Source organism: Haliaeetus leucocephalus, unplaced genomic scaffold (genome assembly GCF_000737465.1).
Source record: "Haliaeetus leucocephalus isolate CR32 unplaced genomic scaffold, Haliaeetus_leucocephalus-4.0 Scaffold450, whole genome shotgun sequence".
Taxonomy (NCBI): Eukaryota; Metazoa; Chordata; class Aves; order Accipitriformes; family Accipitridae; genus Haliaeetus; species Haliaeetus leucocephalus.
In genome coordinates this window covers 11,575,871-11,598,680 of record NW_010972886.1, presented here as the reverse complement: position 1 = coordinate 11,598,680, position 22,810 = coordinate 11,575,871, and the positions used below count along the sequence as shown (strand labels likewise).

General features: G+C 39.4%; 1 protein-coding gene across 1 annotated transcript in view; it reads left to right on the top strand.

Moving 5' to 3' along the window:
* The window catches only part of MACROD2 (MACRO domain containing 2), an 896,045-nt gene that overhangs the window by 512,216 nt on the left and 361,019 nt on the right, over nt 1-22,810 (top strand). The window contains exon 6 of the mRNA XM_010574793.1: nt 12,730-12,851. Coding sequence (XP_010573095.1) covers nt 12,730-12,851 — 122 coding nt within the window. The remainder of the gene's footprint in view (nt 1-12,729; nt 12,852-22,810) is intronic.

Below are 22,810 nucleotides of genomic sequence, written 5' to 3'. Positions count from 1 at the left end.
TCTACCTGACTTGTTCATCAGCTGGTAATTGAAAACATCAGCAATGGTTTCCATTTTAGTCTCAAGCTCCAACAGTTTTATTTGTGGGGTTTTTTTCAGAATTTAGCAGAAGTGAACGTGCACTTATTTTGGCAATCCCATTTCAAGCAACATCATTAGGAACTTCTTTTTGGAAGCATCAGTGTGTTCTTGGATGTGAACCAGCATTGAACACTTGTAACTACTCAACTAGTTTTCACAATCTGTTGTCCTGTAAAGTAATAAATGGCCCAAATTTTCTACACACTAATTAAAATTCCATTTCTCATGAATTCCTTAATCGAGAGCAAGTCATTATGTGCTTTGTTGATTCTTAAGTGCAAAGATAATTGCAATGGGCAGCATGAAAGTGGTTTGATTATTGCCTGTCGACTCTTGTGAATTCTAATAGGTCTAATTGCATAGCATCAATTCATCATCTCAGCATCACTTCTTTTTATTATTAGCTCTCTGAATTGTAATGTGCTCATAAAGAAGTGTAGTAGTATATCAGGACTGACGTGGTACCTGGCCTATTGTTATTTTCCTTCCTTACCTAATGTTACTATTAAAATTAGAAGTTTATTATACGGGTCCTCTTTCCAGAAACTAGTTTAAAAATTTGTCTCAATGAAGAAAAGGGTACTGTCTTCCTCTGAATTTGCATTTGTAATTTCTCTCCTAAATGATAGTCAGTCCTATTTTTTTACTTTTCCAAATTGTTCGCATAGATCCTGACAGTAATATGTTGGCTGCAAAAAATCTATCAAAAGCTTTATGGCAGAGTTCTTTGTTATTGCTGAACGTTATTTAGATGATGAGGACTCTGTAATGAGGTAAAGTTCCCAACAAAAACTTTATTTGTTGAGAAGCAGGAGAAAAGGAGCACTCGGATATATTAGAATTTCATTCTAGGGGAAATCAGGAAGGGGGATCGGTTTTGTTGGGTGTCCTTTTTTTGCCTTTGCTTTTTTTCCCCCTAAAGCAAGCGTATCAGTTTAGAAAAAGTTATCTTGAAGGTAGCTGAAGATAGCTATAGAGGAAACCACAATCTTGTAACTAAAGATTACAAGGTTCTGGATTAGTAATTTTTAATAGATTTTACTGAAAACATGCAGAAAAATCCTAGCTTCTCTGATGGATGAAGTTTCTACTAAGCCAGAGTATTACAAATATTTAAATTATAAAACATTAACACCGTCAGCACTAACATGGGCTAAATTATGATTTCTGAAAAGTTTCTTCTTGAGTTTTCCTAAAAATGGAAAGATGCCTTTGTGCTTATGCTAAAGCTTTGCCTTTTTCTAAAACTTTGTGAGCATAGTGAAATCATCATCCTAGATTCCTCATCCTTCGCCTCTTCCATCTGCTGCTGCAGGACCAGTAGTACCTACAGACTTCTCAAAGCACTAATAGCCATTGCTGCAAAGGGATCTTCTGGGTCATACCACAGCCCAGGCAAGTTTGAGCACTTTGCTGTGAAAATGGCACTAGTGAAGCAATTGGATTTAGCTTTTTCCAATGGGTTGCTTCAGACATGGGAACTACAACGAAAACATTTATGTGCATAAGGTCAGGATGTTTGCCATAATTAGTATCAAGGATTTGGCTTGCCTTGGGAAAAAAAAAAAATTTGCAGCAGTTTCATGAAAACATATGAAAGCACGTGTCTATGTTTTGTTTTCATTATTGCTGTCTTGCCTAACATGTTTTTGCTTGCTTGACTGTATATTGCTCAGCTGGCAAGGTCAGCCAAATTGTTTGCTGCTTCATGTGCTCTGATTTCTGGCTTTTTGTAAACAATAAGAGCTGACATTATTCTCGAAGCAATTGCTTTCACTGTGAAAATATCAGTATGTCTTTCTGACAACCCACGCAAGGGGAGACGGTGCTGTGAAGTACAACTTTGCACACAGGCTTCTAAAAATTCCACCTAATCCTCAGGCTGCCGTTAAAGTGGATAATGTGAGTTTGCAGACATTTCCTCTTTTCCTGGAGAAATGATGCATTGAGCTTGTGGGCACTGCAGGTGGCAAAATAACCATTTTGCTTCAATAACACATGCAATAAAATTTACAAATATTTTTCTCAGTACGGTTGCCCAGAAATTGAGCAGTTCCCTGTAGCAAAGCGCAGCCTTGTGTTTGGAAGTGGCATGTTGTTCTGACACTTGTCACCCTTGCAAGCTTTGCCATTGCCACATTAGGTTTTTTCCAAAGGCATTACTGTGTTTACAAATTATTGCTACCATTTCTAGCCCCACTCTTTCTGGTTCCATGTTCCTAAACCACAATAGCCGATTTAAAAGACTTGAGTTTGAAACTCCCCACTTGAGATTATCATGAAATGCTTGTGACAGGCTAGCGGGATGCAACGATGTTACTTAGAGCATAAGTTGACTGTACTTACGTCTGTGTTTCTTCTACAGCAAGGCTAAGCTCAAGACTGTTCTTCAGCAGCTCTTTTAGGTCATTACATGACTTTCCAGAAGGTTGTTTACATATATTTTCTTATTTGAGCTGAACCAAGGTATGACACCAGTGTTTTTCCAAGGGTTCTTCCTAGCAATGTCGACATGGAGAACATTAGCAGTGCAATAAGTCTCTGCAAGTTGCGAGCAGTTTCCTTTGCAATACATTTATTTTATCTTGACAAAAAATAAGAAAAATAGTTTCCCTGCTTATTTTGGTATATTTGCTCCTGCTGCAAATTCAACTGTTTACAGCTTCCACTGATGCAAAACGCTCTGAAGATGTTTGTCAAAGCTTGTTTTTCACTTGGAACCACATGAGCATTACATATTGTACGGAATACCATACCACAGTCTTCATTACATATCCTCGTTGGATGCATTTCATTTCTTTACTTAGCTTCTCTATCTGCCAGCACTTCTGAGCTCATTTGCTGGAGACTATTTAGCTCCTTTCCACCTCGGTGGTGCTTACCCGTGTTGTTGGTGAGCAAAGCTGCAATGTAAGCAGGCAGCTTCTGTGTCGCAGAGGGCCAATAGCCTGGCCGAGCTGGTCACAGCCCGTGAGAGGATGTATATGCCTTAATGTGAAATACTGCTAAGTTAGATGTTGTGACATGAACGCAATCCAGACAGTAAATGGAGTAAAAAGATGGGTGGTGTTTGCTTGTCAGCGCTTTGTTGCATGTATCTCTCTGAGTTGGAAGGGAGTAGAGATCGGAAGATTTCAATGCAGTGTTTCTGTGGTATCTGTGAAAGCTTGGTTCTGTGGAGGTTTCTGAAAAAAAACTGATAAAAGCAGGGCCAGCATTAAGGAGAGAGCACTGTGTTCAGCTGCAGCCATATCAGCCAGAACAACGGTTTCTTTTTCCCCTCATCTGCCATAAGGCACATCCTGCCGCCCCATCTGCGGAGTTATGGACTGAAGTGCAAATTGTAAGCTTGGGCTCAAATCTAAGGAGTCCCAAGACTGAGCAAGACATAGCTGGAAAGTCATGGCCTGTGTCCTGTTTGCATTGGACAAAGGCTCCAGTCGGCTGAGTGTGCTCAGAACAGAGTGCTGTTAGGGCAACCGTACCTCAACCGTACCCTTGTTCACCTGGGCAAAGGATCTGCTCTCAGTCTCAATGCAAGCCTTATGTTTGCTTAGCTCTGCTAAAATATTGCTGGTTTTATTAATAATCTGAATTAGCGTGTTTGTTCATCTTGTTAGAAGTATTTGGAGAAGTAATAGCTGTTTATCAATAAAGCATGCAGGTAGCAAGGCTGAGGCACTGAAGTTGTTCTCTGGGTTTTTTTTTTTTTGGTCTGCATCTACAGTATGGTATAGTCTATGTAGATACATGTCTTTCCATTTTCCCTCCCCCACCTTAGGTTCAGGCTTGCTCAGACCCCCAATCATCTGCTGGGTTTGCTTTTAAGATAGGTTGCAGAGCAGTGATTTCCAAGTGCTTATGTTTGTCTCGTTGCTAGCTGATGAAACTATCTTTCAAACTAGAGAGCATCTCTGGGGAAGAGACTGGCAGGAGATGGTCAAAGGAATTTATCATGGATGCTCGGCATGTACTGCATTCCCAAAAGTTAGTATCTGGAATATGTTGATATCAGGAGGGCACTTTAGTGTGGTTTCAGCCACCTAAAATTAAAATAAAATTGATGATAGAAAGCGAGATTCCTCTTCTAGGCATGAAGTCTTATGTTACGGTTCAAAGAGCCGTCCAGTTATTTTTCTTATCACACTTATATGAAACAATTAAAGTGGCACTGCGAAGTTGAAATCTAGTCAGCTTTTAAGAATGAGTTGAACTTATTCTTGGGTACTGTATATGTCCCTGTTTCTATTGTCTGCTTGTTGAGTGAGTTTGGGTGAGAGGTAGCGACAGTAAATTTAATTTTTTCCTCTTTCCATTGTTTTGTGATGGGCTCATAGGCATAGCAGGGGAAACCATCTCTAAAGGAACTGGCTGTAGACAAAGGTCTGTGAAGTGCAACTTGCTGAAAGTACAGAAGAGGAATACTTAAAGTGAAGTAAATTGGAGAGACTAACTATATTTTTTCTTGTTAAAATAAAAAAAGTAGTAAAAGTGAGATTTTTCAGTGATGCCCCTTAAAAGATGGAAGTGATAAAGATGCATTCCTTCACCCTGGAGAAGGTGTGCTGTCATTTCCTTTGCTGGTGTTTGGATCCTTGCTATCTTTGAGCAATGGTCTCACTGATTTCAGTGGGACTGCTCCCAGGCTTGAAAGCAGTTTGCAAGTTCAGAGCTATAAACACTATGTTTATTGTTTATGAGGAAAATACAGTGTCCTCTGTATAAAATGCAGTCCTGTAGCATGGTTCACACGTCTCCTCAGCTTTGTCTTTTTAAACTGGGAACATGCATTTTAAAAAATATTTAATGGTTTCAGTCGTCTTGTTTCTAACTTTCTCCTCCCTCTGCATCCACTCTGTGGCGAGTTCATGTGGCGAGGGGTCTCTGCTTTAAGAAGGTGAAAGCATTAGCTCATTTCTGATTTCTGTGCCCCTGTAATTAATCCAATTCCAAAACTAGAACTGAAGTTAACTTAAACCCCGTTGGCATATTTTTATGACTTGATTTGTGTTGCATGATTTTTAAGGGAATATTTGCAAGCTTCTCTTTCCGAGTCAAGAATCAAGTGCAGTTAAATATACCTTGAATTTATGTGGCTAGTGTTATATCCTTCACCATGCTGTGTATTTTGGTTCAAAATTTTTGTGGAATGGCAGACTGAAACTCTCAGTGTCTTAAGAATAAGCACTCTAAATTTAAGGGCAAACAAGTTTATTTCTGAGTGCTGAAAAAGCCTTCTGACTGAATTATTAGATGAATTAAAACCAAACTCACTCCCAAACATTTTTTTGCTGTGCAGTAAAGAGAGAGGTAAAGAATCTTTGTGGCTCATGCTTTCCTACAAGTAGCAAACATAAACCAAAAGACAGATTAAAGCATCTTTGTCTGTAGCCTTGTCCACTTGCAAAGAATAATAGTCAGAGAAAGGTGGAGAGCATTACTTGGGTCAAGGGGGTCACTTGGTATGTGCTTTCTGAGCCACTCAATGAGGACGGTGCTTGGTCGAGCTCTTCTGCTGCTACAGCAAAATGAGGTTTGTTGTAGTGTGATGAGGACAAAATCTGCTTGGAGCAACATAATTTCATTTTATCTGTTTGGTTTTCCTAGGGATATTAAGGTCTTTTATTTGGGTAGATGTTATGTAGAGGGGAACAAGGATAACATTTGAGAATTTCTGCTGCAAATTCTTCAAGTCAGGATTAAAAAAGAAAACAGAAATAGCAAGTCATGGATGTCATAATTTCATGTTAAGTCATGTCATGTTCATTTCATGTTCATTCATATCACATCATGTTATGAATATCCCAAATGGAGCCATTGCCTTTTAGCTGTACATGTAGGCAATTATTTCTATCAAAGTTGTGGGGCCATCTGTCTAGTTGCTGCTTTGACATCTGTCATCAGAGTACTAAATTGCTTTGTAAAACCTATTACTTTGGAATATAGTATAGTGTCTCTTAGTTGCACCACTTGCTTCTGCTGCCTGAACAGAGCCTACTTTTGTTTCCAATGTTAATGGCGAGGCCCTGATGGCAGAATGATACTGTAAGTTCATTGATGGGAGGGGAACAGCTCTGGGACTGCTTGGGCATACATGGGCCTTGTATTTTATGACGAGCACGAGTGCCAAAAAGGCTTGGGTTTTGACTCATGTGACTTAATTCTCTGGCTGGCTGTTGAGGCAGTGGTATAACCATTGCGAACAAGCTCTCTGTGTTTTTTAGCTTCCCACGGATGTCGAGTGATCGCTCTCTGCTAAATGCTGGCCATTGAGCACAGACTTCTGTGGCTCCCCGAAGGATTTCTCAGGCTCGGCAAATCCTCCACCTCTCCCTTTGGGAATATTGTTTTCTGACTGTCTCTGCTGTCTCGTACTTAAAATAAACACCTAATCCACAGAGAGGGATGCTGGTTAATCATTTACAATAAACGTATTCTTTATCTTTTCTTGGGCAGACAATGCTGTTTAGGTGAAAAAAGGCTTAAATTTGCATGAATGACTTCTAGATATCATAGCTTTTGTGGCTAATGAAACATTTTTTTGGTTTGCCCAAAACAGCTAATTAATCACTGATGGCAGCTATAAAAGGTACAAACTTTAGATTGAGCAGTGCTTACTGCTTCAAGCCTAAAAAGTGAGACTGTCTCTTTACCCGCTGATAAATGCAATATATGGCTATATAAAGCAAATAAATATTTCTGAACTGAGGAGCTGTGTCATACGTAGTCATACATAGCATTGAGTGATCTATAAAAGATGTCATCTTGCATTTAAAATATTCAACTCCGCTAATCTAGTTTTGGAGACACAGTAAATAAATTAACTGTGGTCCTGGGGGATTCGTTTAAGCTGGCCCTAAATTAACAGTTGTTTGTTACACACTGAAAATGCACATTTTATGTTCACGTGCATGTAACTAGAAACAGAAAATGAACAAGCTGAGCAAATTTGTATACCAAAGCATTAGGCTACACGCATTCCTTAAGAACAGGGATATTCAGTATGTATGAATATCTGGAGGTGATTTCACTTCCCATCAATTGAACCTCAGCTATCACTTTTCAGCACCAATATGGTGGGTGTTTATTGTGTAAATCAACTGATAAGATTTACAAATGGAGCCCTAAATGCTGTGAATTTTCGTCATTTTTGTTTATTTGTTTTATTCAATGCCACATGCAATGTGGTAGCTTCCCTCTTAAAATTCATACAGTTCCTGCTGTGATTGACAGGGTACAGCTTCATTATGCAGTTCACTAGATGGGCCAATTATGGCTATGAATGCATGAATGGGATGAATGAGAAAAATCCGTAACTGATTCTAGCCGTGGTTGGCTGGTTCATTAATGGTGTGAATGCGCCACACTTGCATCTGTAAGAGAAGAAATGAGAGAAACTTAATTGTACTTCTTGAGTTGTTTGGAAAAACTCATTATGCTAATATTTTTGCTATCTAGCGTCACTTTTATGAAGAACAAAGGAAGAGTAAATTACATCAAAAGTAAATTACATCAGTCCTCCAGGTTGCTTTTTGAGGCACAGTCACTTCTCTTCATCCTTTTGCAGCTGGAAGTTGTGTTTTGTCTTTGCCCATGCTGCTCTGCCATTCCTCTGTAGCAGCGCAGTTAAAAACTCACATGACAAACAGCATATTAAGATGTATGGACTGACTTCTTTAATAAAAAAGACCGGAGAAAACAAGCCTCACTGGCCTTTTCACACATAGATTTTGTATGCCACAGCAGATGCAGTTTCATTTTTGAGTGGCCTATACGGGACTTCGAGGGGAGAGTTGCTGTGCTTTTGAATTGTTGATTAAACACGCAAATTCTCTTTATTTTCACTGGTAGTTAAGTAGCAACAAGGATGTTTTAAATGCCCAAGTGCCTGTTATACCTCCAGATTAGGTTGTGGTTTACATGAGATTCAGTTGTCTGCTTTCATTATAGTGCTTCAGGGAAAAAGAGGGGAAAACTGAATGAAAACAAGCACAGATGATACAGAGGGTGCACACACACACAAATCAGTGAGTGATTGCCACAGGCCTTGCTTTGGCCACCAGAATTTCTAACCAAATGCCTGAAAGTCAGATGACCAAAAAGAGAGCAGTAGATCCTATAAGCTCTCCTTGGATTAACCATGTGTTGCAACACAAATCTTATAAAACCCATGTAAAAACAAAATTTTGCTTCAGCCCTAAAGGAGTTCCAAAACATGGTCGTACAGCATAGATCTGTGCTGATGCTTTCTTTCGACCGCCCCTACCTTCTCTTTGGAAGTATTTCTGTAGGAAAAAATATCTCCTTCCCTTATAAATGTTGTTTTAAAACTAAGCAGCTTCATTAGCATTAAAAGCAGTTGATCCATTGCTGTGGCCTGAATCCCAGATGAGAACATACCTTCCTCTGGGGCTTCCCATCTCAGCATACTATTAAAAACATAAGCAAACATCTTTGCTCTGTGCACACAGAGAAAGTGATTTACAAACACGTGGATTGTAGCTTTCTTTTTAATGAAGTTTCTTATCAATGTGCGTGGCTGGAAGATTGACCATAGTAAATCAGAAGCTTCAAAGCAGTGCTGGCAGCTTTATTTGACATAAAAATTAAAATGCTACAAATGGCGAGCGTGGCATTCTCTGAGAGCTGACCGTTTTCAGTTTTACTCTGTTTACCTGGTTTTGAAGAACAAAAAAACATATTAGGGGTCGTTTGGGGGGAATGTTCATATCCCTTGCTTCTGTTTGACCTCATTAAGATGCTCAGACAGCAAATGGGTGCAGGAGTTCCAAGAAGGAACAGGAGCTGTTTGGTAGCAGGGATCTCTACCAGGCTTTTCCAGCCAAACGAAATCTTTTTGGAGTTCCTCAGCATTTCCCCCAGTTTAAAAGTATTTAGGTGATGAGACCACTCCTGTTTTGTGCTGTTGTGCCTTTGCATGCACAGTGTATCTTCAACCCATCGTTGTGCTCATCCCCATGACTGGTGCTCCCATCTGTGTTGCCCTCTGCAGTGGGTTTGCCTTCTTCTGCGGTGAAACTCATCACTGCACATGTCCTGGGACGGTCCTTTACCATCATTGAAATCCAGCCTGGAAGTCATGTTTGCTTCGGAAAGGCCATGTGCTTCTCTAGGGTGGATGCTCGTTCTGGCTGCAGGTAGACTGGTGTGGAAGGTGCTAAGTAGGGCTTGCACATCCATGTTTGCCCTCGCCAGCGGTGCTGGAAGTTTGCATTTGGGGCTGGCTGCTGCAGCCGGTGGCCAGAGCAGCAGGGCAGCAGTTCTGCCCCTTAATTTTCTTGTAGACAAATGCCTGTAGACCTCCCCGCTCCAGCACACCCGTCCTTCTCCATCTTCCAGTTCTGTAGCGTACAAATTTCTCTGGTTCTGTGCAGCTGGGTGAGTGGGGAACATGTGAGAAGAAAGGAAACTTTATTATGACAGACAAGCTGGAAGATTGACACAGCATTCGTAGATATATTAAAAATAAATGGCTCTGCTTCAGCCTGTGAAATCTGATCCTCATATATTAATGGCATGGGCTGGGGGGAGAGCTGTTCTATTTTCTGGTTTGTTTGCTTTATGTCTGTATAATCTCAAAGGGTTTTGCCTGCCTGTAAACCTTAACGTATTGTGGAGTAGCTTGAGCAGAATAATGTATAGTTTAGGCAATGTATAGATACACTGATTTTATTGACAAAGTAAAATGATAAAATTATTACTTCTCTGTTTGTCTGCTGACCATGAAACACTGGCATATTATAAATGCTGCTCTACTAGTAAAATCATACTCTAACATGTGTTTCAGAATAATAACGTGCCTAAGAAAAGCCTTTTTTGCCAATGATACGCTGTAAACAATTACAATAGTTTTGATATTTTATAAACCAATTCATAACCATCTTCAGTGTCCTGTCTAAAGAGCTGCCTATGATGGACTTGTAAAAATTAAAACATAAAAGCTAATAACTACATTAAAGGTTACCTATTTATGTGAAGTGTCTGCTGCAGTGATAGAGGGTTGCTAACAAGGCACCATGAAAATGCTAAATCAGGAAGTTCTGAAAAAAGATGACAAGAAAAACATTTCTCATTTATTGAGCTGAGAATTTTTAAAATTAGTGTTTAGTAATGGAAGACTAAAGGAATAGAGTTAAACATTTAACGAGTGAAATGCATCTAGAAATTATACCAAGGGGAGTTTTATACAGAAAGACCCAAGCAAGAATTTGGTACCTGGGCTGTTCCCCAAAATTCCTTCTTGTTGTTAAGTAATAAATTAATAATTTAAGCTATTAAGCTTCAGCTTTTAAGCAGCTGCACCTTGAAATGCAAGTTAACTCAGCCTTAGCAGAAAGAAGGAAATTTTTATCATTCTTTCTTTTATTCATCTTTTACATTTTCTTTTTAAGTTGGTTTTGTACTCATTACTTTATTTGCTTGTTGGCTGGCAGGTGTTGTGAATTTGGAATGCTTCATGGTACCTCTGATCTTAGTGTCTATAAATGCAGAATGACCTTGATTGAGGTTTGCTTCAGTAGTATATTCCTTCCCCCTTGCTCAGTAATTGCAGCTTACCTCTTTCAAAAGCAAAGAACAAGAAAAAAAAATAGTCAAGAGAAGCTTTTTCTTTCTCTGAAGTTGCCAACAACCAAGCACCAACACTTCCAAATAGAAACCTTCCTTGGAAAGTTTCAACTTGGAGGAAACTGCTGTAGTTGTGGTCTGAAATTATGGTCTTTCCTAATGGAAGTACTCACACAACCTTATCTCTGCAAGCAGAAGCAAATTTAAACTAGCTATGCTATTTACTTTTTTCTAGGTATTAATAGTTCTCAGTTTATTATAGTAGCTAAAACGTGTATAAAGAAAATAACTCTTTCCTGAACTTCCTGGGTGAAGCTATTCTGCTTATTTCAATCACCTGCTATCATGCTGCTCATCAGCTAGTAATGGCTCAACACCTACTTGATGGTTCAGTTGCCTTGAAATGCTGTAGGGAGGGTTTGCTGGAGTCACTGTCTGGCAGCTGTGACATTCAACAGAAATTATCCAATCTGTCCATCTTGTTCCCACAACTGGAGAAAATTACTGTGATCAAAATGGAAAGAAGAGTAGTTAACCTTTTATTTACTTCTCAGTAGGGTGGTTTTCTCTAGCAGTTGGGAAGTTTAGCTCCTGTGGGTTTCACTTTCCCATCACAGCAGATTCCTCTGTGTTTCTGGGCACTGGGATTCTCTGACATGCTTTTATTTGCTGAATTATCAATACTTTCTGGCTAATGTAAAGAAAACTTTTGGAAATGTTCAAAACATTATTCCTTAGCACATAAGTCACCTTTTAAGTAGTAGAGACCAGGGCTTGACAGATGGTGTCTGTATTAAGAAAAAAGGAAAAAAAGACAGCATACATTTTAATGTTAGTTTGTCCATTTTCACTTATGCTTTGGTATAGGTTGGACAATCAAAGACAGCTTGGGCAAAGAATAACACTGTGAATTCTGTAGGATCTTTGAGTAAATTAAAATTTTCTGGAGTGTTACAACAGCAGATGTTGCGTGGAAACCTGTCCCGCATGGGATGGAAACACAACCTAACCAATGGGACCAGTGGTACTGCAATTGAAAGCATCGGCCTAATCCCTGTTTGTGGCAACTTTGCAGAAGATAGTGCCACTGTTTATTGCTGCTGCTGTATATTGCAGGGGATTGTAAGGAAGGAGAAAAAAAAAATGTACCTGCCACCATAACTCATTCTATTGTGTTCGCATGTGCTATAGAAGAATGACGTTTGGAAAGTAAATGTGCTTCCTACTAGTCAAATGGGGGGGGGGGGGAAAAAAAAAAAAAAATAAAAACACTTTTTTTTTTTTGAATTTTTTTTCAAGTTGTTTTTTTTTTACTCCAGGCTTTTTACTTCATTTTTTTAGAGCACTTTAGAGACTTTGATTGCAGCATCTGACTTTGCTGAGTCCAGAGGCATCATACCTAAGATATTCCTTGACTGTACTTTCTCTTTTTGTTCATTATAAGTTTCTTCAAACAGAATATTTTGTTTTATTGCATGGCGTCTCCATCTGGTCTGATGTGAGAGGAAAGCATGTTCTTTGAATAACTAACACATTCATAGGTCACAACTTTTCTTCTCTTAAAATAGTTGCTGAGAAAAGACTTGAAGTATTAGACCAAAAAAGATGATCTGTGTATCACCATCAATGTGCTGAGGTTTTATGTAGTGAACTTTCCTAGTGAGTGGACCTTCAAGGGGTGAGAACAACTATTTCAAAGTTGTGCAACATTTACAGTTGTACAGCCCTAAAGATTCAGGGTATTTATGAAAACATTTACTCTATCCTGCATGTGGATTGCAGTACACATATAACTAAGCATTTATTGCATCTTTTTCATTTTTTCCTTTAGTCCAAATACTTTGAAATTTAGCCTTTACTATTTTTCACTTTAAATTCTCACAGATGTAGCTTATTATGTGATTTCCAGTTATAAACATTTTCTTACAATATTATTCCTACCTTTGTGTCGAGGTACAGTATCAGCGCAATGTAATAGTTCTGCAGAGTCATGATACAAGCAAAAAAACCACCATAGGATCTCTGATATTTTTTTTTTCTCTTATTTTTTATTTCCTGCAGATGTGATCCATACTGTTGGGCCGATTGCAAGAGGCCATCTCACCGACACTCATAAAGAAAACTTGGCAAATTGCTATAAATCCTCTCTGAAACTGGCAAAAGAAAACAACATCAGATCAATTGTAAGTACTGTATGAAAACACATTATTTTTTCTAATTTGGATCTTGGTTTCTTTGCTGTAGAATAATTATAATGGTAGTCTTCCAGAAGGATTTCTTGCTACATGTGACATGAAAAAGCAAGAAATAATATGTTATTTGGCCAAAATAGTTGCTAGAGGAAAGGGATGTGCTTATTTTAAGAATTAGGGAAAGTTGGCCTGGTAGTAGGGGTACAAACAACTGTCTCATTACAAAAGGGAGGGAGCTGTTCCCCTGGGTCATTCTTATACTGTATTATTTATTAAAAAAGACCTAAGAAGCTATTGGTCAGGAGGATAACTGCATGCAGTATTGTCTCCTAAATAGCTGAGAAGAGATTAATTTGTTGCTTATTCTGTCAGTTAACGTTTCTTTGTAAAAATAAAGGTATTGGTCAAGTGGCACTCTTTATAGCACTCTCTCACCAAAATCAATCATAAAATAGCCTGTTATATGATATTCCATTGAATCATAACAGTTCTTTGATTGCTTGAAATACATGTTACATTTTTGTACCTCAAAAGGCCAGATTTTCAAAGTCCACAGAGAAAAGGAGCTGTTCCCTCTCCAGCTCTGGAGATTTGATTCTGTAGCTCAAACTGTTACAGATGAAGTCTTTAGATATCCATAGGTTAGTTCCCTATATGTTTAACCAAGAAGGAAGTTATCACCTGGGCCTGACTTCACACCTTTTGAGTCATTTTGGCTGGTTGTGTGATAGCACATATGTTTAGCAAGTTAGAACACACACGCTTAATCTAAAAAATGTTAGTTGAACCAATGGTATTATATCAGGGTGAAATATTCAGTAGGGGAAGCTATTAACATGGAAAAGTGTCAAATGGAAAATAAAGCTTTTTGAGGAGAAGAGCAAGACAAGTGTAGGTCTTTGAACCCCAGTTAGATGTGCCCTTTGGAGTCAAACCTGATGAATATTATTTCTTTCTTGTTGGTGCAGACTGTGCTCTTTACACTTTTTCTGCTAAAGAAATCCTCTCTGTGCTTCTCAAAATGGTGTCCAGTGAGCCCTCTCTTTGCCATTATCCAGCCGCGAAAGAGAGGTGGTACTAATGTAGTTGTTATTTGATTTTTTTTTTTTATTTATTTTTTCTTTTAATGCTCGGCACATCAGTTAGAACTTAAAGCGACCTTGGGTGTGTGGGCGCATGTTTTGAACTGCTCACTGGGATTGTTTAAACACACAAGGATGTTTCTGTCCTGCTGTGATTCTCACTGGCGCCAGTAAGATCTCTGTGCTGTTGCTCCTACTTTCATCCTTGTTCCTGCCTTTAGGCTCTGGGCAATTAAATGCTGCTTCTGGGGCATTCAGGCTAGTGAGAAGAAAGTTCCTAACATGGGAAGGGGAGGAGGGGGAGGGAAAAAAAAAAAGAAATTGTTTAGAAAAGAACATTGAAATAACAAAGGAAAAAACTGCACTGGGCATTGGTCAGTGCTGGCAATGCTTGCATCTGTAGGGATTCTGTAGTTTTTGGACATTCTAGGTGTAGCTTGGTATTTAACATAGAATAATAAAGAGTGGTCATACTCATGGGTTTCATGAAAACTAGCCTGATGTTTTAGTAAGAAAAGATGACCACAGGAGAAATCATCCATGGATTATTTCCTTGCTGGTTAAGAGCTGTTGACTGTGCACCTGTTTGAGATAAAAAATACTCAACACCCAGACTTGCAGAACACAGCTGCACAAGCTGAAGAGGAGCCAAGAGGCATTCATTCATACCAACATTAAGAAGCTTAGCAAGCAATATGGATTTTAAAGTCCACATGACAGAGCATGGACTGTTCTGAAAAGCCCTAAGTCCAGTGATTTCAGTGATGCTTTGGGAAGTGAAGGCTACTTGAGTGTCTACCCTAATGAACAAATCAAGCCTGGACCAAAGTAAAATGTCTAATGCATTCAGTTAAGGAGCAGTAGATTACTGTGAGTCCGAAGAAAAGAATACAAAATGCAGGTGCGTTTCACAAGGTCCAGTACAGTAGACATAGAGGGAAAGGAAAGAAAATGAATAAAAATATCTACAGACTTCTGAGGCTTGCAGAGACCCTGTAGAGAGAACAGAAGTACTCAAATTGACTCAAATAGTCAACATCTGAGTGTGGACTGGATTATGGCAACAGATATGTTTGCAATGTGGAGAAGACAAACAAACATGGGGCGGGGGGAGAAGGTTACCTGTTTAAAATAAGGGAGAGAAGATCACTTGTGCTAATTGAAAGCATATTTTGACCGCCTTTTTAACATGGAGACAAAATAAGTATGGGAAAGAGGAAAATGAGGAATTTTAAAATAGGTACTGAATAAAAGCAGTATAGTTTTTTTTTTTTTCTTTTAATGCTAGGCACATAAGTTAGAACTGAAATTAACCTACATATAAATGAATAGGTATTGATGATAGCAAGTTGTAGTATACTAAAAGAATTAACTAAACCAGAAAGCATTGGAGCACTAGCAGTTGTAGTAAGTGAGAAGGAAGCAGGAAGACATTAAAGGATCGTTATTTATCTTCAAAACAGAAAGGACAGCAAGTCTAGAAATTAGTGCAGAAAGAGGAAAAAAATCCCACAATTCAAATTGCTTTGAACATGAATTGTGTCATAGGAATTAGAATTGCTGGAGGCGTTACGAATGAAGAGTAATGATGAATGGCAATGTATCAAGTTGGACAGAAGTGTGCAGGGTGGCTCAGGGTGCACCACTAAATGCAGTTTAACATCTTTATTAATGATTTTTGAAGAGTACATAAACAGCTCATTAATTACATTTACAAATGATACTACATTAGGCAGTGTTGCAAACACTAGAAAAGGACAGAGATATATGATGACAATTGATTACAGAGGCTGCGAATATAACCTCATCCAGCATCCGCTATAGCACCAGAAGGGAGTTTTTGCCTCCACTTTAGTGGAAGATAGGTCAGAACCAGAGCTGACAGCTACAGTGTAACTCGGCATGGGAAAAGATGAAGTAGCATATGGTGGGGAAAAATAACCCAGTTTGCAAATAGTCAAAGGGAGAAGCGTGCTGGAAAACCAGCATAATGAGGAAATGGTCTTGAATAATAAGCCTCAAATTAGATAGACTTACAGCAGTCACTTGTTTTGTTTTGGTATTACATATTGTTGAGCTGCCTATAGAGAAATGATGGATGCCATAGAGGTTGTAGTTTCTGTTCAAAATGGATGGGGGAGAACAGGAATAAGATTCAGAATAGATCAAAATTCACTTATACATATGTATATATAGATGTTTCACATACTGAAGAAGGGAAGCAATGATCTTGAAATACTGTGTAAATTGTGAGATGCAGCTTTATGGAAGGGGAGAGAGAAGAATGTCATTGTGCGTATGACAAAATGGCAATTAAATGGTGTAGCTGATATTAATTTGGGTTGTGTTCGCATCCAAGGTGTCCAGACATGGATAAGAGCAACTCTGTGCTAACTCTTGGGGGATCACTGAAATCTCATCTGAAAATGTTATAATCTCAGTAGATGGCGGGGGGGGGGAGGAGATACAATGGGTAAAACCAGAAATGAGATGAGGGAATATAATGAAATGCCAGTCAGTGTGATTGCCAAGGCTCATAATTCACCAGCAGCCCAGCCATGGGCGAGGATTTGCATAGCCATTAAGGCAGAGAGAAGAGCCTCAGGAACAAATTTGATTGTCCGCAGGATTGTTCAGGGAAATCAAACAGCCCCTGAGATTTGTCTCCTGTGCTCGTTTTCTCAGACCTTTTATGTTCAATATGAGGTTTCAAATGCCATATCAGCTATTTTCATACAGGAGTTTGTCTTTCTCAGGTCATCTACTCCATCTACCTTTTAGCTTACCAAAGCAAAGTTTATGGTTGTGTTTGTACTTGTTATCTGGCATTCCCAAAAACATGCATTGCTTTTTCCTTTGCACTTGCTTATGTAGCTGTGCCCACTGTAGGACATTTGAGCTGTTCTCTGTCTATTTGTGTGGTCATAGGTGCTGGGTGAACCTTTTGTGTTGGATGAGTCTTATTTATACAATCCTCTGCCTGGTTAAGAGGATACTTGAGACATTGTTTCTGTTTGTCTCCAGTTAAATTGGTACAGATTAATGGGAGAAAAAAATATTTAAGGTAATACAAGGAATTTATTTTAGGAGTAAATAGTTGGCATTTAAGCAAATTAAGTTTCTTAAATGTTCCAAATAATTTCCTAGTAATGTAAAAAATTGTATTTTGACGTTGGTCTCTAACACACTAGTAGCAATTGCTATTCTGCATCAATTAAATCTCTGCTGCCTGAAGCACTGGGATTACATTATAGGCATTGAGTCTTTACTGAAAGAATAAATGGTAAAAATAGTCAGAGATGCTTTTTCTGTTTTCGTGTATTGGTTTTCTAAATAAGAGTCTTATAGGCCAATTAGTTGTTAGGTTATCAGACAGACTGGGGGAGTTGTAATCACTGTTTTCAGGGATTAAATTGGTCCCGTTTACAGATTGTTTGAAATTATTTACTCTGTGTGCTCTGACTTTCTCGGAGGACCTCCTGACCTGCTGTCGTGGTTTAACCCCAGCCAGCAACTAAGCACCACGCAGCCGCTCACTCACTCCCCCCCCATCCAGTGGGATGGGGGAGAAAATCGGGAAAAGAAGTAAAACTCCTGGGTTGAGATAAGAAGGGTTTAATAGAACAGAAAAGAAGAAAGTAATAATGATAATGATAACACTAATAAAATGACAACAGTAGTAATAAAAGGATTGAAATGTACAAATGATGCGCAGGGCAATTGCTCACCACCCGCCGACCGACACCCAGCCAGTCCCCGAGCGGCGAATCCCTGCCCCCCCACTTCCCAGTTCCTAAACTAGATGGGACGTCACATGGTATGGAATACACTGTTGGCATGTTTGGGTCAGGTGCCCTGGCTGGGCATGAGAAGCTGAAAAATCCTTGACTATAGTCTAAACACTACTGAGCAACAACTGAAAACATCAGTGTTCTCAACATTCTTCACATACTGAACTCAAAACATAGCACTGTACCAGCTGCTAGGAAGACAGTTAACTCTATCCCAGCTGAAACCAGGACACCTGCTTTTCTTTGCATACACTGCTTTGAAGCCATCTGATACCCTGGAACTTTTCTAAACATCAAGCACTTCCCTGCCACATACTTCATTCAGACTTTGCCTGTGGTTGAAAAATCTCAATCAATTGATGTCAGTCGAAGCCAGGATTGCGGTTAAACAGAGACTTTATGAACTACACAGAAAATAAAAAAAGGTGCTGTGGATTTTTGTGGGTGGGATCTGAGTCAAAAGGGCTGTGGTGCCTTTGCAGAGAAGGGAAATTGGTGCTGATCCCTCACCCAGAAGGCAGGGCAGGCTCCCTCTGTGATGGTCATGGAAATGGAGAAGTTATATTTGGGACTACAGCTCTGCTGTTGTTCAGGACTCCGTTCGGCACTGCAGTCTTCAGGATGGCTTCATGTTGGCAGGGGGTGAATTGTAAAGCTTCAACAAGAAGCATTTCTTTAGACCACGCTCTCTGACCTCCCCTTCTAGGCAGAATTATGGCTAGTGGGGGGGGCTGGAGGAAATCCTCAAAGAATGCAGCTCTGTGAGTTGTAGAAGGAGGTCTGCTTATCACCAACAAATATATTAACAGGGTTAAATACAAAATACAGAAATTTTTCTTTCAGTTCCCTAGAGTCAGGTAGGGAAGAGTTCATGCTATTCTGGAGCCTTACTAGATTAGCTTTCTGTTGCATAAAAAAACCACACACCAAAAGTATCAGTGTGTCTTTCTGCTTGGATGTTTGTGCTATGAATGCAAAAGGTAGTCCTGCTCCAGGGAAAGCCAATTAGCTGGGCTTTATTTCTCAGCACAGCCACCCTGCTCCTTCTGTCTAAAGTATATAAAGGCAAATGGCCATTTAGAAATACCTGGGAAGTAAGAGGACCTATTCAAGGGCTGACTTGCTCATCTTCAGGTTGAGTGGAAAAGCCATCATTTGGCGGTGGGATGGCTAGTGACCTGTAATGATGGGATATTTCTGGGAGAGCAAGTTGTCTCTTTTGACTCTGGATAAAGTGGGTCCCTCCTGCGCACGCAACTTATGCTGCATTTTGGCTAGGGTTATTACAAAAGTTTGCTAAATAAGATCAGGACATGCTTTTTGACATCCACATTGTATCTCCGTTTTTGGGGTCCTAAATCAGTGTACACAATGCAAATTACTAGCTGTGCATATGCAGTGCTTTTAAATTAAAGTATTATTTGAGGCTTTGTTAGATATTCCTTTCATATAAATATTAAGTTAATCTACTGGGAGTTTTGACTGATAACCTTTTTGTAGGTGTTTTTTACAAACAAGGGTCATTTACTTCAATTATATTTGTTGTCTGGGTATTGGCAAAGTTAATACCAATACTAATTAACTCATTTGTACAGAAACACAACCTACAAATTATTCAGAGCAGCACATAAAAATACATCAAGAAAGGTACCTGCCACTTACCCATTTATAGCACTTAAGAAATAACCGAATTGTCTTTTTAATTGTCTTAAATATTTGTCCTCACCTGTAATTGGGGATTTTAAAAATAGACTTTGCAGCTATGCACTGATATTCTTGGTATTTGTATTCACCTTTAAAAAGAAGTTGTACTGCTTATAGGCTGCACTGTTTCTTTGAGCTTCATTTGAGTGGAGACATATTTAGTCTCTGTGATGCCTGAATCTTGAATTGTAACTCATAGACTTAAATTTTTAATATCAATTTGAAACTCAGAGTGTTCTCAGCTCCTCCTGTTCTAAATTATAAAATTCATGAAAGGAATTTTACTTGAATTGTAGAAAGGCACTTAGAATGGTGTACTGTAACATATTGGTCTAACAGATTGTTTTATGGTCTTGCCTTTACCTGTCTTGTTCTCTCATAATGCAGAGTTATGTTTTAGGGAAAAGTAAAGCAATTTTTTTTTTTATTTGTAAGGAAATTTATTTCTTGCTGAGAATGTTGCCATAGCAACGAGCTATAAGTCTGAAATTTCTAAAGCTTGACTTTATTCTATCATCTGGTTTTCTGATACAGATTCATATCCATCAATCATAAGAGATGCTTTGGAAGGAAATTTCCGCAGCATCATTAATCCACCTAATTTGTTTCTTTGAAACACTTGTTTAACTTGTAAGCTATGATATGACTGATCCTACATTTTCAAACTAGTTTTCTCCCCAGATTAGTCTTCCTTTTTTTTTTCTTTTGCTTACTAACTTTCTTCTTCTCTTAGATATTTTCCAGATAATATCTTTAAAAATTAATCTACTACAGTAAGCTTTTAAGTTTGCTTAATTACCACATTGGCTTTTCACACCTGCATCATATGAGGGGGTTGTGATCTTTCCTTTTAGTTACAGGAATTGCTATAGCTGGCCATGCTTTCGTTAACCCAAGGTGAACCTGCTGCTCTGTGTTGCATGTGCTCCCAACCATTACTTCCAAAATGATCTTGGCAGTTTGAATCACAATCCTGTTTCTTCAATAAGGTTTTCATTAAATGACATGTGTTCAGCAAGGTCAAGTGTAAATCGTTACACCTAAACAGAGATGCTCATTCAACCGAGAAAGGTTGAGGAATGGTTGTAGCCCTAGGCAGAGGTTCCTCAGAGAATAAGCTGGAGTTTGTAGTGGATCATGCACTGGCAGCTGGCAACATCACCCTGTTGTGTGGAAAACCGGGAAAGGAGCAGCTATAGAGTGACAATTAAACAGGAAGGTTCCGTGAAGTTACCTATTGCACTATAGAAGAGTTAGCTGGACTGCTGTGTCCAGAGTGGGGAACTGGAAGACAGTGTTTCAGCCAGGGATGATTATGGAGTTAGAAACAGCACCAAGAGTAGAGTGAAAGAAAAAGTGAAAGAAAAGTCCAGAGAATAGAAGACTAAAGGTGAGGAGAGGAAGACAGGAAAAAAAATTAATGCATAAAAGGTTATCGAGGAGTAAAAGTTAACAGTGTTGTCTGTCTGGGGACAGGACAAGAACTAACAGTCTGAATTTATAGGAATGGAGTTTTCAGTTAGGAATCATGAGGAATTTCCTAGTTGGAAGGATGGTAAAGTGTTGGGAAAATTGTTTAGGAAAGTTATAGCTCCACCAGTATTTGTATGTGGAACCATCGCTAGCATTTGTTGAAACCCAGGTTCTTAATGCATTAAGCGCTGCCAAAAGCCCAAAGGTTGCAACAGCCAAGAGGTTGAGCTCCAGCAGCAAGGCTGTTGCAGCCTTGGGGAAATTGGCAGGTAGCCTAGCCACTGTGGGAGCTGGCTCTACAGTGCAGAGGCAGACAGATTGTCTTATGCTGCAAACAGAATTCCTTTAAAAAAAAAAAAAGTTCTAATGCTGTTGTGTTTTTATTGTTTTGATCACACAGTTGCACAATTTTTTTTTAAATTTTTTTTTTCTCCGTGCCAATTTGGGTTTTTTTCCACCTTGCCAGTTTGTGCTGGGGATGGTTTTCCTGTTGAGATAAATGCCTCTGACTTTTGTTTCTCCTGCTACCTGGCTACCCTACCTTCTCACCATGGAGGGTTTTGTACAGACACGGAGAAGATAACGAGCTTAGGGCGCACATATAACACATGCAATAACATTCTGAGACTTGTGTACACTTCTGTGGTTTTTTGAAAATCCATTTAAATTTTGTTTCTGCCACTGTACGGTTATATATTCACTATATATTTCCTAGGAGAAAGCAGATTTGTTCTATTTGATGCTTGAAGTGTATTACAGTGTTTGTTTTCTATGGCCAAGAGCAGCAGGAGCAGCTCAGAGAGATACATCAATCAGTAGTGAATATATTTCATAACAACGTACCATGTAGAAATTATTTGTGGTAACAGTGATGATGGTGTGACCTGATGTGATTCTTCCTTTTTTAAGTATGATATGATGACTCCTGAATAGGGATATCCCTTTTTTTCCCCTCCCCCCCCCCAATCCTAGGTGTTGGGAAGTGTTTTGAGTACAGACAGGAACAGGCACAGCTTAGATACTGCACCAAGTGGCATTGACAGAGGAGAGGAGAAAAGACCCTATAGTCCTTCCACCTACCTGGTTCATCTTCTGCCTGACCACAAACAGCTGTCTACATAGTATAAAGAAATAACAGCGGTGCTTTAACAAACAGGTTGCATTACTAGGGAGTCTCACTTCTCTGTTTGGTTGTTCTGTGATGTTACTGTTGTAGCTGTTTTGCAACATGGTGATTTTGTGATGGGAAGAGGGAGAAAGGTTAGCTATTTCAGTTGCATTTAATGAAACACTGGCTGTACACTTTAAAAAAAAACGGGACTGATGGAAGCGGCTGGCAGTAGTCTCAGAATCGTGTGCCCTTGTTCTTGTGGGGAACTTCAACTTTCCAGACATCTGCTGGAAATACAACACAGCAGTGAGTAAACAATCTAGGAGGTTCCTGGAGTGTGTGGAAGATAACTTCATGACACAGCTGGTAGGTGAGCCAACCAGGGGAGGGGCCTTGCTAGATCTGTTGTTTATGAACAGAGAAGGACTGGTGGGAGGTGTGATGGTCGGAGGCTGTCTTGGGCTTAGCGACCATGAAATGATAGAATTCTCAATTCTTGGTGAGGCAAGGAAAGGGGTCAGCAAAACCACCACTATGGACTTCCAGAGGGCAAACTTTGGCCTCTTCGAGGCACTGTTTGAGAGAGTCCCTTGGGAGATGGTCCTGAAGGGCAAAAGGGTCCAGGAGGGATGGACGTTCTTTAAGAAGGAAATCTTAATGGCTCAGGACCAGGCTATTCCCATGTGCCGCAAGTTGAACCGCCGAGGAAAACGACCGGCCTGGCTGAACAGGAAGCTTTTGCTAGGAGTCAAGAAAAAAAGGAGATTTTATCACCTCTGGAAGAAAGGG